The following is a 17,011-nucleotide window of genomic DNA, read 5'->3' on the forward strand; positions in this document are numbered from 1 at the left end:
GAGATACACAGAACAAGGGGAACTCCTCCTTATTGCCACGGCTTGGAAAAACCTTCAGACCTGGCTGGGCAAAATAGCACTTGCTAGGCTCAGCAGGGCTGTAGAAGTGAGCTGGGAATTTGGAGGGCAAAGATTTGCTCATGGTGCTACTTGTATGTGCAGTTCAGGCTGTGGTAAGGGTGGCTCTTGTCACTATAGTTCGTGGCAGAGATGCAGGAACACAGATAAGCAGAAAAGAGTTTCCAAAACAACGTGTAGGGGTTTTCTTTTCCTTTTCTCCCCGAGGAAATGTTACTTAGTTGACAAATGGAGACACTTCTACTCACTCTTGAAGAAACATATCTCCTGCTCACAGCAGAAACTCAAAGAATTTTGGAAAAAATCTTTTGGTGGAACATTTTCCCAGAGGAAACATGTTTTTCCTGATAGTCTGTAGCAGGGGGAATTGATGCAAACCAGGACTTTTGGAAGGAGACTGATGAGCAGGAAAGGTTGACTTCATCCATTTTCCTTCCCTATGAACATGTCTGGCTTTTGAAGACATGACCCAATGAAGATGGAAAGGGCAGAGCATTGTGGTCACTTCTCTCAGGCAGTGGATATAGTTATTAACTATAATACTTAACCATGTAATTGCAACTTCTTTGTTTTGTGCTGTTAATTTGACAGTCTGGAAGTTAGCTTAGGTTGTCCCATGGGATGTCATGTTGTTTCTTTACTACTTTTCTCTCCTTGCATCCTCTGGATCAGCAGGTGTGTTTACAGCATGGAGGAAATGATGCTCTACGGTGGTCCCATGGTTCTGCTCTGAATCAACTCCTTACAGTAGTTCAGGAAAGTACTTTAGTCTTGCTGTGCTTTGGTTTCTTTCCTGTGAATTGGATGTAGGAGTCTTTCCTCGCCACAAAGGAAAAGGTGGTTTGTGTCTTCCTAGAAGATCACTAGAGACTTGGAACATCCATCCATGGGACCTTCTTTTCCTTGTCTTGCTTCCCAAATGCTTCTACAAGGCCCTGACCAAACAGTAAGAGTGGGAACAGATAGACTGATCCTCCATTTTACAATTCTTGCCTACTGTATCTTCTTCGCCCTTTCTGGTCTCTGTCTACCCCCATTCACATGGGAGGTCTCCAAGGCAGCATCTGTCCCTTCCTCCGTGGCTACATCATTACCAGTAAATTAAATAGTGCCAGAGCCTGGATGTGACAGCTGGGTCATCCACACAGTCTCTGCACAGGTTTTACCCTGGCATCAAGCAGGCGCCACTCCCAATAGTTAATTTGAGTGCAGTCACCCGGTTTCGGAAGCTGAGAGAATTTCATGGTGTGGATGTGACCCCAGGACGAGGAAGCAGGTTCTGGCATGGTGTAGTTTACTCACAGATGTAGTCTGAGCCCTGGCTGAGTTGCAGACCTGACCGTTTCAGCCACCTCCACCAGCAGGATTTGACAAATAGAGTAAAACTGGAGCCCCGGACTTGAACTGGTGTGATATCTAGTCTGCTAAGTGGGGCAACAAGATGCTCATCTTCCTGTAGCACTCTCCCTCAGCCATCAGGCAGGGGTGCTGTGTCAGCATTATAGCACCCTACTTTGACCTTCCCCCCTGCCCATGCCTGGGCTCACCTCCACATGCCCCTGCTGAGCTGATGCCAAGAAGGAGGGCTGCTTTCCATGAGGTTTTGCAGTTTTCAGAATTTTTATGGAACATTCAGGTCAGGAAACATTGAAGAGACTTGTTTCTAAGCATTTGGCTTTACAAGTCTCTTGTTCTGCTTGTATATTGGTTTCCCTGCTACCTTTGTGGCACCTTTGAGACGATCAGGCTTGGACTAGTCACTACATGCTGCTCTTTTATCTATCCCCTTCCCACTCTCCCCCTTTTTTTGCTGGGATATTTTGGTAGCTGGCATGACTGTGCATTGCACCCAGGAAGGGTCAGGAGCAACACACGTGCTGTGCAGACACTCGTACGTTGTATCTGAAGGACTGGGAAGGAGTGAGGCCCTCTGTCCACACATGATCCTAGTCTTTGTGGCATCTCCAGATGGCACACAGGGATGGGATCAGACCTTTCCCTACAGTTGTCCCTTACTTCTGCTAGCCATGAGCTGCAAACACAGGGTGAAAAAATTCCCGGCAATTCTCTGGAGGGCGGGTGGGTCTAGGTCACACAGGGCTTGGACAGAGGTGGTGGAGTCCTGAGATTCAAGGAGAAATAACCAGGCTAGACCAAATCTTTAATGCCTTGTCTCTGCTGTCTAGAAGCAGACTTAGCTGGAGGTGTGTGATATTCTGCATTAGCAGATGTGGCGTGTTCCACTCCATGAAAGTCCCATTTAGTCCCAAACGGTGAGAGATCAGCTTCTGCACTGAAATGTGAGTCTCACCTGTGCCTTTTCTGATATTTAGTTTTCTGTCTTAAAATATGGCTGCTATTCCTTCAAGCACCTCATCGTCTGAATCATCCTAAGCGATCAGCTTCTACCTGAATATCCTTAGACTATCTGAATGGCCATGGTGATATCATTTGATCTGTCTTAACCAAGCTTCCTCCTCTCTAAAGAGAAAGGGAAAAGAGAAATCCCCGCATCTCCAAATGTGCCGTGGAGCTGAATTTGCTAATTTAAAGGACCCTGTGACCCATCATGAGATGTCCAGAGCAACGTCATGGAATTAATCCTGCCCTTCGAACCCCACAGGTTCTTCCTGTTTTCCTCCTCCATGACATATTTTCATTCACTTTGTACATCATCAGCAACATCTGACCTTTAGGACCAAGCACTGAGTCAAGCGAGGGATAGTAGCCCCTGTAGCTGCATGCACCGGAGGGTGGTTATCTCATTTTGGGTCATCTCAGCCACAGTGGGACACATTCTACACCCTGCCTAAGAGCAGCACCGATTCACAGCCCATCCTAAGCAGAGTCTCATTTCACTCACGGTTAAAGACACAGAAACTCTGCAAACCTGGGGGCTTCGCTTTCAGCCAACATTGTGGAAAGGCCGTGAAAGGCAGATTCAACATCCCAGGAGGACGGGTCCTCGTCAAGACGGTGCGGGAAGCAGTCCAGCAGTACAATCATCGGCGGAGAGCTAGCCTTGCTGAAGCTGCTGGAAATAAACAAATCCTCCCTGAAGTAATAATCATTCTGAAACCTGCAGGAACTCAGTCACGCAGCTGTGCCGAGTCACGAACTCCTGGCTCGCAGCAAGGCTGCTGCGGCTGTGCTCCCGGCAGGAGGGACCTCGCAGAGCTCAGCCGCCTTATCCAGCTGAGCTCCCGGGTTTCCCATCGGGAAGGAGTTAAGAGCCTGATGAGACCTGTAGGAACAGGAGATGCCACATGTGATGGGACTCAGCCTGAGATGCAGGCATCCAAATGTAGACATCGCACGTGGCAGTTGCCTGAGCTCCCACTGCAGCCCACAGGGCTTGATTCGGTTGCCAAAATCTGGATGGCCTAAACTCACCTCCAGGTGCTCCACCAGAGGGTATGGTTTTGCACCATACCTGCCAAGCCCATGTAGATGTCCCAGAGCATCTCAAGTGGCACCAGGCACCCATGTTTAGGTGATTGAAACAGCCCCAAGTATGAAGTTGAATCCCACCCTTCATGTCTTCTGTTGCTCTTCCCCATACAAAACTTGCCACCCTTCGAACAGAAAGGACCTGAGAGCCCTTGTAGGACGGTTTGGGGATCCCAGACCCAGAACAGGAGGGTCTGACACCCTGAGCTGCCCAGGGCAAGATTTGGTTGTGCTCACATTGCTGTGAACTGGTGTCGAGCGCAGGTGTGGACCTCCGTGTGTCAGCCCAGCTCTGTGCCGGGATGTGATGCAGGACTGTAGGACAGGTGAATGTCCCTTGTGGCTGAGGAGCAAGAACTCCTTTCAGCCATCCTGGCTATCATTGGGGGAGATTAGGAGTCCTGCCATCTGTCTGGCTCCACTTAACATTTTTCATTTGCTGCTGTCACTGAGAGAAGAGAGAATTGAAGCTTTTCAGCCCTAGTGCTTTGCCTTTACGCTGCAGCTCCCAAGGGAACAGTAACCAGCCACGGCGGATGACAGGGAAAGCTCTACAACACTCACTCCAGCACACTAAAATCTGACTTGGGGTGAAATACCATCATTAGCTCTAATGGCAGGATAAGTATTAAGATGGGTCATAGGCAGCTGATAGATGGGCCTGGAGGTTGCCCGGAGCCCCTGTCACCACTGCATGCTGAGCATCACTGGTTTGAAAGATGCAGGGGGGTTTAAAGGGTCAGCGGGGTCTGGAGAGGAGGTCTCGCAGGAGAGCAGGCATTTTGGGTGCAACCACACTAACGGACAGGTCAGGTCTCCTCTTCTCTGCTGGCTCTCAGCCCCCAGGAACCCGCTTGCACACATGGTAGTCGTTAATTCCTATGCTCCCTCCTGCAACACTGTCTGTCGTCAGTACAGCTGGGTTTACAACACGTTTGGCTCTTTCCTTTAGCAGGCCTTGCGTTGTAAAAATCCCACACGTACCCTAAGCCACGTTCCAGGCGTGCAAAGCACCCTCTTGGACTTGTGCCGTATGATCCCAACTCTGATGGGCTGCAGCCTGGCTTGCACATTATTTCCATCACTTTGAAATTAAAACATCATCATCCTCAACAACAACAACAACAACAATATTATTATTATTATTATTATTATCATTATCATTATTATTCACAACTTAGGACCACATAGGTACCACAGAGGGGCCAGAGGAGGTCTGGGGCCAAGTGTTAGGGAGTGTAAATGTGGCTGATCAACTCTAGCAGGACTTGTGCTGAGCACCGTGGACACAAGCCCTAGCAACACCTCTCTGCACCCACCACAAACCAAAGATCACTCCCTGGGAAAGTCACCCTTAGCTGTGTGGTGGCCTTTAGTCACTGAGACATGGACGGCAAAAATGAGCCATTCCTTTCCCTTCCCTTAAGTTTTTTGTTGCCCCATTCAAGGTGCTTCAGGGCTGTTTCTCAGATGTTCAGCTGCAGGATTGCAAGAGCCAAAAGGGCTTCTCAGTCTGTCTTCTGCCTGACACTCACGGTGAAGGAAAGGGTATCAGAAGAGCATTGCCTGTTGAGAAGGAGCCCACCATGTTCACACTGTGTGCTTCCAATCTTGAGGTTTGCTGGCTCTGCATTTAAACCAGCAGGTCTTCCATGAACATTATGCCACCGTATCTCATACTCTAGTCTCTGCAGAAAGGGATTCCCCTTGAAACTACTGCTAGCACTCAGAAAAATGTTAGACTCTCCCAAATTCTGCTTGTAAAGACTTATAATCACTGCAACAGAGCAAATATCCACAGAAGTGGTTTTCTTCTGTTACTTTTTAAAAACGCAAATGGTTTCCAGCCACAGTGTAGGGAACTGCTGGTGCTGCGATGGAGAAACACCAGCCGGTGAGCGTTTTGTTAGTAAACTTTCCCCTCGCGTGCAGAATTAGGGTTTCAGAGTCACTGCGGAAGGCCCCACTTCTGCTTATGATCCTACATGACAGATACATACTTTTTAACACATTTAGCCTTGCCTTTTCAAACATTAAAAAAGGCAGCCTATCAACCCGGGTGACGTATTAGACTTTTAACAGCCCAGCAGGCTTGTAACAACTTACTCCGGAAATATGATCCAGACAAAGGGAAAAAAAACATTTCTAAGCTGTATTGAAGTTTACACTGACATAGGCTGGAAGTTGTTGCTCTGTAGCAACATCTAGCGATGGGTTTGTGCTCAAAAAACCAACCCTATGGTTTAGATTATAAACTCCTTATAAGGAGAGAATAGCAGGTTGGAGTGGTAGATCCTTGAGTAGCACCCTCGAGGTCAAAAGGCGCGTGAATTTAGATGTGAATCTCTAGATATGGTTTAGCCACAGTCACAAGTTTGTGGCTGAACAAGGCAATTCTCCTGAATCCCCCTTCTATCCCTCCTTCCGTACTTCCCAGCTGAACCACTGACCTTGGCACAAGGGTTATAGGGAATAACAGGGACACGGGGACCTTGGATAATGCTGAGAAGGGACAGGTATCTCTTGACCTTATCTATCCCACTAACTGAAATTCTGGTTGTGCTGGCAGGGTGGTTCAGCTCCCTTTCAGTCCTGTGTTTCTACAGACTGGTGAGACTACAGTCACTTGTTTCATCCAGATGAGATGATGGGGTAGACAGAACTCAGGTGGGAATTATGGAGCTGTAGCAAGACCATCGTGACCTAAGGAGCGTCTGATTGCTCTGGCTGGAGATGTGTTATTGATTGCCATATTGCTTCCTTGGGGCTGTTGGCCGTGACACGGGCAGGTCTTACTCAACAAAGCCTCGACAGGCCCAGTTAAGCTCTGATGAACCTTTATTCTCTCCACTTGCCTTGGAGAGAGGGAAGTTTGTAGTTTTGCAGCCTGGTAGGACTTGCCCTGAGAAGGCATCGGCAAGGGCTGGGAGAGATGTCTGCAGCTGTAGGCAGCCGAGGAAAGAGGTAGCTGGTCCCTGAGTAGGGTGCTGCTTGTCCTCACGGTTCCTTCTTCTGCTCATTCTCCAGGTGCCTATTCCTTGTCCGTGAGAGACAGCGACTCTGCTCATGGGGACATCATCAAACACTACAGGATCCGCTCCTTAGACGGCGGGGGGTATTACATCTCCCCCAGGATGACTTTTTCCAGCCTGCCAGAGCTAATCCATCATTACAGCCGTAAGTTGTTTGTCTTCCCTAATGGGTTTGTTTCCTAGCAGAAGGTGGGCAAGTGGACAGAGGGAGGACAGGTTTACTAGCCACTATCACCACTCCATCCACTCTCATGAGCCAGGTGTGCTCCTACAAACAGAACTTGGGCATCCATGTCCTGTTTTTCATCCTGGGGCATTGCGAGGGTGAGCTCTGCCCACAGCCCTATAACCAGGGAGTGTCTCCCATCAGGAAAGGAAAGAGATGAATGCTGAAGGGATATGCTGGAGGGATGCTTGGGAAGCAGGCTTTGGACTAGCTGGGCAGGAGAATTTTCTCCTTTATGGCTCCCTTTGAGCTTTTTTTCTTTCACTGAGTCCATTCTGGGTGCCTTGATCTCTGTGGCTGAAACATTTGTGTGGTTGTAGAGGTTTCCCATGGGTTGACTTTTTCCTGGCATGTGCAGATGGAGGAGGAGGTTAGCTCTGCCATCCCATTGAACTGACCTGTGCTTCATCCTCATACAGAGAAAGGAGATGGCCTGTGCCAGCGACTCACAGCTCCCTGCATATCCCTGGTTCCCCAGAGACCCTGGGCACAGGACGAATGGGAGATCCCACGGGAGTCTCTGAAGCTTGTGAAGAAACTTGGCAGTGGGCAGTTTGGGGAAGTGTGGATGGGTAAGTATAATTCCACCATTCCAGGAAAGAAATACATGAACAGAGGAGACAGAAAGCCCTCTTTCCCTAAGACAAGACTAGTCTGGGCAGGGGGATCCTAAAGTATGAATACATATTTATGGGTACACACACAGCAGTAGATGCCATATTCCTGGGAAGGAGCAGACAAGTTGTGTTTGCACAGATCAGTGGTTGAGCGTGGGTTTCACAGGCTAGATACACACGATGGGTGTCGAAGTAACTGTATACTCACCTTCTGAGACATGCTCTCATTCTTCCCGGGAATCCTGGGCATGGTTGTAGGATGCTAAGTTACACACAGCAGGGTGTCTGGGTGACACTATCCCACTTTTTCTGCTTCCCTGCTCCACTTTATAACCCAGATCTGAATCCCTCATGCCTTCCTGCCCACTGCTAATCAGTGGGAGAGGAAGTGGGGTGAGCTCAGCTTCCTTCGCTGTCCTCTTTGTGGTCGGTTGTTGCCTCGGCAATTGAGATTGTGGACAGGACCAGACTGAGTCGACATCCTGACTTCAGAGTCCTGGCTTTTTTGATGGCATTTGGATTATTTGAGAACCCAGCTGGTGGGAGGCCCCAGGGGTTTCACCTAGAAACAGACTTGCAGGGCTTGGAGGACTCTGAGGACGGGCTCATTGCATGGGTGTCCGCCGTCTAGAGCAGGGATGATCGCTGATGAAGACACATGGATTGACAGCTGTGCCATGTCTCTCCCTTCTCCTCTCATACCTGCTAGTTGCTCAGAGCCCACCGGCACTGAGATATACCACGCATTTCTTTCTGAAAGATTGAAAGCTGTTGCTGTGGTTTTCTGCTCCCTGATCCACAGGCTCTTCTGCTCCTTATTGCATGGCCTGATAGAGCCCGTAGAGGCCAAAATTCCTCAATGCATCATAATCTCTCCACAGGCTACTACAAGAACAACATCAAGGTGGCTGTGAAGACCATGAAGGAGGGCAGCATGGATCCTGATGCCTTCTTGGCAGAAGCAAACTTGATGAAGAGGCTCCAGCATAACAAACTGGTCCGGCTATATGCAGTAGTCACAAAGCAGCCAATCTATATTGTGACAGAGTACATGGCCAACGGTAAAGAACCTCATGGAGCTTTTTTGTTTGGTTTCTGCAAAATCAGGTCAATGAGCTGGCTGGTACTCCCATGCATAGTGGGGGTGGAGAGGAGAGCATTGTACCAAATCTGAAAGCAGAAGGACTAAGTGATGCAGAAGTTTGTTTCTAGTACTGGAAGGGACTTTACGGGTGATGAAATCCTCCCTCTTGTTGCCTCATATTTCAAAAGCTACTTCACAAGATGGGGATGCTCCATTTGAAGAGTATTTAAAATTCTCATCTCCACTGTTCCTGCTGGAAGTTTGTTTCAGATTTTTACTCCCCTCATGGTGAAATTGTCCTTTCTTTTGCCCCTCTTGTCTATAAGGCTTTGGGTGATGAATGCCCAGCAGTTTGCAAAAGGTCTGTGCAAAACAGAAAGGAGAAATGGGCTGTGTTTGGGAACTTACCTAATGGAAGATGCTCCAGCAGACATCCATTGGGGTTCCTCGGATTTTCTCTAGGATGCAGGAAAATTTGATGCATATATACCAAGGAGCACCAGGGAAAGCAAATGTATAGACTTATTCAGAAGAGTTACAGCAGCCTCTCCTCTTTTGCAGGGTGTTTGCTGGATTACTTGAAGACAGAAGAAGGAAGCCAACTGAATCTCCCCAAACTCATTGATATGTCAGCTCAGGTTAGTGAACAGCCTCTGGGAAACAGACTCAAGACCATGATTTGTTATTGCCTCAGTGAAATTCTTGCGAGTCTGAAGTCTGTCACAGAGTCGCTTTCATGGAGAAAAACAGCACCTCCTGGTGTGCTCTCTTAGGGTTTCTCTCTCAGCCCTCTCGTGTTGATGTGCATGTCAGCTCAGCAATGCTCTGCTGTCCTTAGGACTGCCTCTGGGGAACTTAGTGCAGTGCTGGAGAAATGGAGTTTGTTTTTTGGGTTTGGGGTTTGTTTTGTTTTGTTTTGTTTTGTTTTGTTTTTCTGGCTTGCTGAGCAGGAAATAAGTTTGTTTCTCTTTTTTTCAAGAGGAAGAAAAAGCTCAACAAAGAGACTTGCAATGTAGAGACAGGCTGGCTTTCAGCAGTTCTTCCCTTCTGATGATTAGGCATAAAGGATGTTCTAACCCTCAAATCTGTGAATATTGCCTCTTATGAGAACAAACTTTTATCTTTGTAGGGTTGTTTCCCTCTAAGCATCCCCAGTCTGTAACTGTTAACAGTTGCAGCTGCACCATGACATTTTAGTCCAGAAGTGCATCTAAACTCAAACAGGTCAAAGTTAGGGAAACTGCAACCAGAGTGGCAGCATCTTGGCAACAAGTTGTACCTGAAGGATGACATTGGCAAAGTCACTCCAGCTCAGTCCTAGCCAGCTGTTGACAGAGTTTGGCTTGCCCAGAGCAGAGTTAGGCCAATTTTAGAAATATTGGGGAAAAAAACCCATGAAGCATTAATGTCATGGCTGAATACAACTGTTTTGATGTGCAGGTCTGGGATTTACCTGTAAGATCACTCAGCCTTTCTGGGTCAAAGTGAGCCTGAGCAAACAACGTGTAAAGGCTGGCCACTTGGTTCCAGCTACCATACAGAGTTATTCTATAATGTATTAAAAACTGGAGAATCTTAATATTTGTTATATGATAACAAAAGATTTTCCTTCCTGCTTTAACCAGGGTGAAAGTATTTAAATACTTTAAAGCAGTGTCCCCATCTGTCATTTCTATTTTCCTCTGCACCCCTGTGAAGGGTGCAGAGCAACATGTTTCAGTGCCTTCCCTCTTCACTACTGATAAATCTTCATATCTGCAGCTTTATCTTTGCTGTCTGTGGGAGGTTATGGGGCCAACTGCAGCCTCCCTGTTTAAAAGTTTAGTATCTTTCCCTTAATTTCTTCTTCCTTCTTTCCCTCCTTCTCTCTTTACCTCCTCACTTCCCTCCCTCCCCTTTTGTTTCTTTCATTCCTTCTCTTGAAAGTTATAGCCTCTTGTTTGTTTTAAATTCCTGATGATAAGCAGAATGGTCCAAATTCATCTGAGCCCTTGGGTTTGGTGAGAGCATTACCGCAGAAACTGGCTTCTTGCATTTCTATGCGAGAAGAAAGTGCCGCAGTCAGAGCAATCTGCACTCAGCTATAGTCACGGGGGTGACCCAGAGCAAAGCTGTTGGCCAACATGATACACAGCTTTGAGGCAGGGACAGCAGAAGCTAAGAATACTCATGCATTTATTTAACACATTATAACTTGCATTGAGCACGTGGAATAATGAAGCATTTCCAGGCAGGTGTGTGGAAGTATCTAGGGACAAGTCAGTGATCTTGTCTGTCCCAAGCATGAGGGTGATATAGTTCTGACAAGACACTGGCTGCAGGAACCCCTGGGAGAAACCCATCCCAGGGCTACCTCGTGCACCCAAATCTTCTCTCCGAGTTCAGGGTTGAAGCCTTGATTGTGATCGCGTGGCGTGGCCTGAGCTGGCCAGAAACCTGTCCGCTACAATGGTCAAATAGTGCTCACAGTGGGCATCATCACTAGGGTTGAGCAATTGCCCTTAGACCTCACCTCTCCACGGACACCCGGACACACTCCCCCACCCTGCACATCCCTCTCCCATCCCTCCACGCTCTTTGCAGCATCCTGCACCGCACACAGCTTCCAGGACCAGGGTAGCTGCACACAGACCAACCCCCCCCACCCCGAAAATGTAATAACGCAGAGAATCCACCGACAGCACCTGGGGTTGGAAGGATTTTGCCCATCCCTCAAGGCATGGGCGTCAGTCAGAAGGACAGCTTTCCTCATTCCCCCTCCCACCCCGGCACCACCTCCCCAGGGCAGGGATTCAAACACTCACTGGGTAGCTCCGGGAGGAGGAGTAGGAGGAGGAAAAGGGCTGTCTCTTGAGCTATTTTGCAATCTGTTCATCTGCGGTGTCAGGATGACATCACGACCCAACAGGCACCCAATCCTCTGGAGTGCAATTTGGGATCCAATAGCATCCGTCAGAGTTAAAATTAGAAATCTCTGGGCTGATGCGCTTGATCCTGTGGTCAGTCTCGAGGGTACATGCTCGAAAGCACGCTGGGCTGGAACGGGCCCATCGCCGGGTCCTATCTCATTAACATCAGGACAGGAAATTACATCAATTCTTCCATTTTCCACTGCAGCAAACAGCACTTGCGCTGAAGGGCTGTTGACACAGGTTAGAAATGCAGCACTGGAAAGTATGTGTTAGTATCCTGTTTAAAACCACATGTAAGTCGAGATGCTGATGCGAATCTGTATGGAGTGGAAAATTGCTCTGCCCTCACCCACAGGCGCATAAAAGCTTTAACAGGTACTAACCATTATTAGCAGGGGTTGCATGCATCCATTCACCCTCCTGATAAATGCCTAATCTGAGACTCGACTGATAGAGCAACTTCGCAATCTCTTTTTCCTGTATCTCCCAGCAATAAAAGATTGCGGCCATCATTTATAGAGGCTTGTCACACACCAGGGCTGCTCCAAGGAGCTAAACATTGCAAGATGACCTTGGGAGCAAGAACCTCCCAAAGTAAAGTTTGGACATGGTTGAAGAAGGCAGCGCTTGCCCAGGGTGAGGGATTTATCCAGGGCCATACTCCCTATCCCAGTCATATTTCTATGGATACCTGGGTCTTCTTCTCTAATGCATCCTGTAAGTATCAGAGGGGAGAAGTGTATTGTGTCCTGGGTCCTAGTCTGCATCCAGCACAGGGAAAGAAAACATCAGTCTCAGTTTTTTTGTGGAGGGATCTCCAGGGGTCTCCTCCCCATCCCAAAGCAGATCAGTGAGGGAGAGCAGAGGAGGTTGCTGAAAAACATCTAGTTGTCCTCCTAGATCCAGACTTTGCTACTGTGACTGAGGGACAGATGAGTTCTTTGAGGGTTTTTTTCTTTTTTTAATTCACATATTTAATCTGGAGTGTTTGTGATTAAAATCCCAACTGGAGAGGATGGTCTTGTGGCAGAAACTGGGAATCCAGTGATGTGGTTTCAGGTTTGCTTCAACTTTCTGCATCTCGCTGCAGACACAACTCATGACTGTAACTTCTGAGCAAAACAGAGAGTGACGCTTCTGTTCTGCTTGACTTGTCCGCTTAAAGCTTTTGGTGGCTGAGTGTATGCTGGTAGAGCTGAACGTATGCAGAAATACATGGGCAATATCTATTTATGTATGTATGTATCTATCTATCTGTCTGTTGATCTGTCTGTCCATCCACCCATGGAGCATGTATGCATGTCCATGCACATGGAGGCATGTGAGCAACCTAAACGCATGCTGTGCTTTTGTAAAGGTGGGTAAGATGCAGCCAAGATAATTTGCTGTCATGGGGCGGTGACTGATGAAGACGGACGCTTCCTCCTCTCCTAGGTGGCAGAGGGAATGGCGTACATCGAGCGCATGAACTCCATCCACCGTGACTTGAGAGCTGCCAACATCCTCGTCTCGGAGACGCTCTGCTGCAAAATTGCTGATTTTGGCCTGGCCAGGATCATCGAGAACGAATACTTGGCACAAGAAGGTGGGTGTCGTTCCCAGCATTGCCTCACCAACACATTTGCCTTATCTCTAATCCTCCCGCCATGCAGACGTGCCAAGATATGGGATGTCCGAGGGCTTGGGCTGGGATCAGGCGCAGGGCACCGCTGCCGATGGCATGAGACCAAAATCCCCACCGCTGCCGTTGTCAGCACCCAGGCAGCAGGCAGAGCAAGCAAGAAAACCAAATATCGCGTCCTAGGAGAGGCAGCAGCTCTTGGGGACAACAGAGAGCACGTGAGGTTTGCGGAGGGAAATGGGAAAAAAGTCTTTTGGCACTGTTTGGGAGAGTCCTGCTGAGTCTCAGGTTGTGTTGCTGGAGAAATTTGACCCCTGCTAATGAAACCTGCTGCCCGTGCCTATGTGTTTGCACCGAGTCAGTCCAAAGGGAAGGAAATAGCAGTGTAACTAAGTCATCGCACTGCACAGGGGAGCAGGAGCCACGAATCTGGACCTAAAGGCAGTTTCCAGATGTCCCAGGCAAACTGAGCCCAGACCAGATCAGGGTAATCTTTCCATAAAGGGGGACAACTTACAAAACATGGGAGAGGGTTTGCAGCTTGGCAGGTGTTTCTGACAGGAACAGAGTACCTTGAGCATCTAAACCAAACCAACCAACCAAACAAGGCATACAAAACCCAATATTTCCCATGTTAATGTTCAATCTCCTTATGATTCCACCTGCAAAGCCAAGCCCCTTGCTGGGACCGAGTATCTGAACTGGAGGTGGATGGGAGAGCATGGCCATGAGAGGTGACAACTGGTTTGGCTGGTACAGAGTTCTGTCTACAGCCATTTGATGTCAGAGTTAAGTCAAATTCCTCTGGCAGCAGCTTTTTCTCTGTGCTTTCTCTGTACTGACCTCTGACTCTGAGGTCAGTTATGGGATCATGTCATTCAGATTGCAGAGAGACTTTAAAGAGCATCAGGGAAACAAGCAGAAATGATTGAGATAAAACAATTAAGTCGGGCGTAAGTGGCACTTACCAGAAAACTTTCAAATTTTGGAAATCTGTCCCCTTCCGGAGTTGGCATGAAGCTAAAATCCCCTATAAGAAATACTCTGTGGAAAGGAAGTTGAATAGATTTTTTTTTTTCTGATAAGATAGGAAACTTTTCTTTCAGTTTGCTGTCCCAGAGTACTTTATGATACAAATTGTACCCATTTCAACATGCAAAACTATTTCAAAGCACTAAAAGCTTGCAAATATAATTTGTGAAATGTCATGAAGGGGTACTGTGAGATTGCTGCAATTTTTTAAGGCAGTTTTTATCCTAAAGAGAAGTTTTGGTGAAAATCAGTATAATTCTGTTAACATACCCAAAGGAGATACATTTCTAGTGGAAAACAGTTCCTATCAGCATTTTTCCAGCTAGCTTTAATCTGAAATAACAACTGCCCCTCTATCTACTTTGAACAATTTTCACTTCATAGATTGCACTTCCGAGCCTCGTCAGTCTACTTGTCAGAGTGTGATGTGCAAGAACAAAGGCACTTATTTCACACACTGCATTTGGGCTTTCAGTCCTGAAAGGATATATGCAAATAAAAATGTGGTTTCCTCTGCAGTCTTTAACACATTCAGTTCCCACTTGTCAAGGGGCTTGGGGTGGATTTTTTGGCCTTAGCTAAGTTGAAATTGCAATCTTATGGTCATTGCTGTCTGCAGTGTGCAGAACAAGAACTTGGTGGAAGAAATTAAATGGGACTTCTTTTGCTTTTAGTATACATATGCAGGTTTAAGAACTGGAGAATTTATATTTGCTGTATCATTTATGCACTTTTGCTAAAAACAGCCCCCTTCCAGTGCGTGATTTTATACAGAATAAAATCCTACTGTTGTCCTCTAACAAAGCTACTCGAGGCATTGGCTTTGAATAGCACAGACACATAGTTTGGGCTACAGAAACCCACAGCAGGTTGCTACCTGAAGGGCGATGGGTCTCTCACGAGAGCTGCTTGATGCCCAAGGGCTGCGGCAGGGACTGCTCGCTCCCGGCATCCCGCCCTTGGCATGCACGGCACTGGTCGCGCCATCCGTGCTACCAATCCGGGCTCCATCCCTGAGATCCCAGTGCGTAACACACAAGAGATGCAAAGGTGTTATAAGACTGCAGATTCCTCTAACTTCATTGGTAAAATAGTTTACCTGGAGTTTTTTAATATGCGTATTAGCAGTTACCTAAGGCATTAAGTTTTTTCATTATTCATTTTTTTTAATATATTTTTTCACTTCGTTTTTCATTCATTCTCTGACTATCAGTATCTGTGGATGTTTATAAGCATATACGCTTGAAAAAGTCTTTTAAGATGAAATAGCCTGGATTGCATTGGAAATAGGACCAGGAAAGGCAAAGAGATTCCAGGTAGAAACGACCTTTTAATAAAAGCAGGAGATAGGCAGCAATTACCCTGCTCTGGCCTTACCTCGGTAACTCCACAGTTCATTCAGTAAGTCCCATCGCAGCCCCCCAATGCAGTCAACAGCCGCAGCACCCAGGGCTCTGTTTTGGGGAACTGCTTGCCCGTTTCTGTGGGAGCAGAGAGAGATGCTGTACCTCCACCTGCTATTTCCCTTTGTTTTCTCCGAACAGGTGCCAAATTCCCGATCAAATGGACGGCGCCGGAGGCCATTAACTTTGGAGTTTTCACCATCAAATCTGACGTGTGGTCTTTCGGGATCCTCCTGACAGAAATCATAACCTACGGCAGGATCCCTTATCCAGGTACAGCTCGCTGCGAATACGGGACGACCGTGCGTCGACTTCATCTGGTGCCGCTTTACTCTTGGAGGCATATATCCAAGTGCGCACACGTGTGCCCACACAACCCTGTATCTTCGTGCTGGGTTTCCTCTCCTAGGCTCCCACGAGCCTCAGTTCTACCTGTGCTAGGCAAAACCTATGGAGGGAAGTCAGGGAGGGGACAGAGGGATGGAGCGGGGAGCGCAACCCTGAAGAAGGGCTGGTTCCCAGATATGGCCCAGCGTCACAGTCCCTCATGCCCCTCCAGCTCTGCCTGGGTGTGAGCTACAGTTTCACCCCCCAGGGTGCTGAATAACCCCCCTTGGGCTGTGTTTCCCTCCAGGGATGACCAACCCCGAGGTGATTCGCAACCTGGAGCGGGGCTACCGCATGCCCTGTCCGGACATGTGCCCCGGCGAACTCTACAATATCATCCTGAAATGTTGGCGAAGCAAGCCCGAGGAGCGCCCGACCTTCGAGTACCTGCAGTCAGTCCTTGAGGACTTTTACACCGCCACGGAGAAGCAGTACGAGCCGGAGCCTCAGCAGTAAGCCACCGTCCCACCAGCACCTGGGGACAGATCTGGAGGAAAGCCACCACCCGGCGATGGCCGTTCCCTTTCTCCTGTGTGCCACCACGATGCATTGGGAGACGGGGAACAAGGAGGGACACGAGGGAGGTGGATCCTGCCAGCTCTGGGGTTATCTTGGAGACTAAAGCGGTGGCTGAGAGCTGGCACAGCTCCTTCCTCATCCGCCTGGGAGGTCTGTACCCACTTCGCAGACTTTGCCTCTGCCATGAAGGGCAGCAAACTCCTTCGTGACCCACCTGGACACATAAAAGTCCCTCAGCCCTGCAACTGCAGCCTTGGGAAGAAGGGGCCATGGCCGGGGTGGTGGTACGGGGGGTGCACAATCTCTCCCCTCCTTCTGATGCCACTGCCAGCAATACTACAACCCCCTTCACGCCACGGGCAGGGGTGGCAACGTGTCCTATCTGCACCTCCTTGAGCCACACCAGGTCCCCAAGCTCTGGAGCAACCTCTCCAGGTGGTGCCACCCCTCTGCCCCAAGTCAATAATAAAGAACTGGATACGACCATTTCCCATTTCTTTATTCGGGCATCAAAGGCGAGAAGGGGCCCCTGTGCTTCCCATGCCCATCCCTAACCCACGGAGGAGAAGGGAAGAGGCCATGGGGGTCCCCGGGCAGGGCGGGGTGATGCTGGGGTGGTACCCCGGGGAGGGAAGGGGGGATGCCCGGGG

General features: G+C 48.5%; 1 protein-coding gene across 1 annotated transcript in view; it reads left to right on the plus strand.

Annotated features, from left to right (window-relative positions):
• The window catches only part of BLK (BLK proto-oncogene, Src family tyrosine kinase), a 44,258-nt gene extending 27,481 nt beyond the window's left edge, over positions 1-16,777 (plus strand). The window contains exons 7-13 of the mRNA XM_075049812.1: positions 6,556-6,705; positions 7,206-7,358; positions 8,285-8,464; positions 9,049-9,125; positions 12,834-12,984; positions 15,597-15,728; positions 16,090-16,777. Of these exons, the coding sequence (XP_074905913.1) occupies positions 6,556-6,705; positions 7,206-7,358; positions 8,285-8,464; positions 9,049-9,125; positions 12,834-12,984; positions 15,597-15,728; positions 16,090-16,298 (1,052 nt within the window). The 3' untranslated portion in view covers positions 16,299-16,777. The remainder of the gene's footprint in view (positions 1-6,555; positions 6,706-7,205; positions 7,359-8,284; positions 8,465-9,048; positions 9,126-12,833; positions 12,985-15,596; positions 15,729-16,089) is intronic.
• Positions 16,778-17,011: the final 234 nt, after the last annotated feature.

This window comes from Buteo buteo, chromosome 17 (genome assembly GCF_964188355.1).
Source record: "Buteo buteo chromosome 17, bButBut1.hap1.1, whole genome shotgun sequence".
NCBI lineage: Eukaryota > Metazoa > Chordata > Aves > Accipitriformes > Accipitridae > Buteo > Buteo buteo.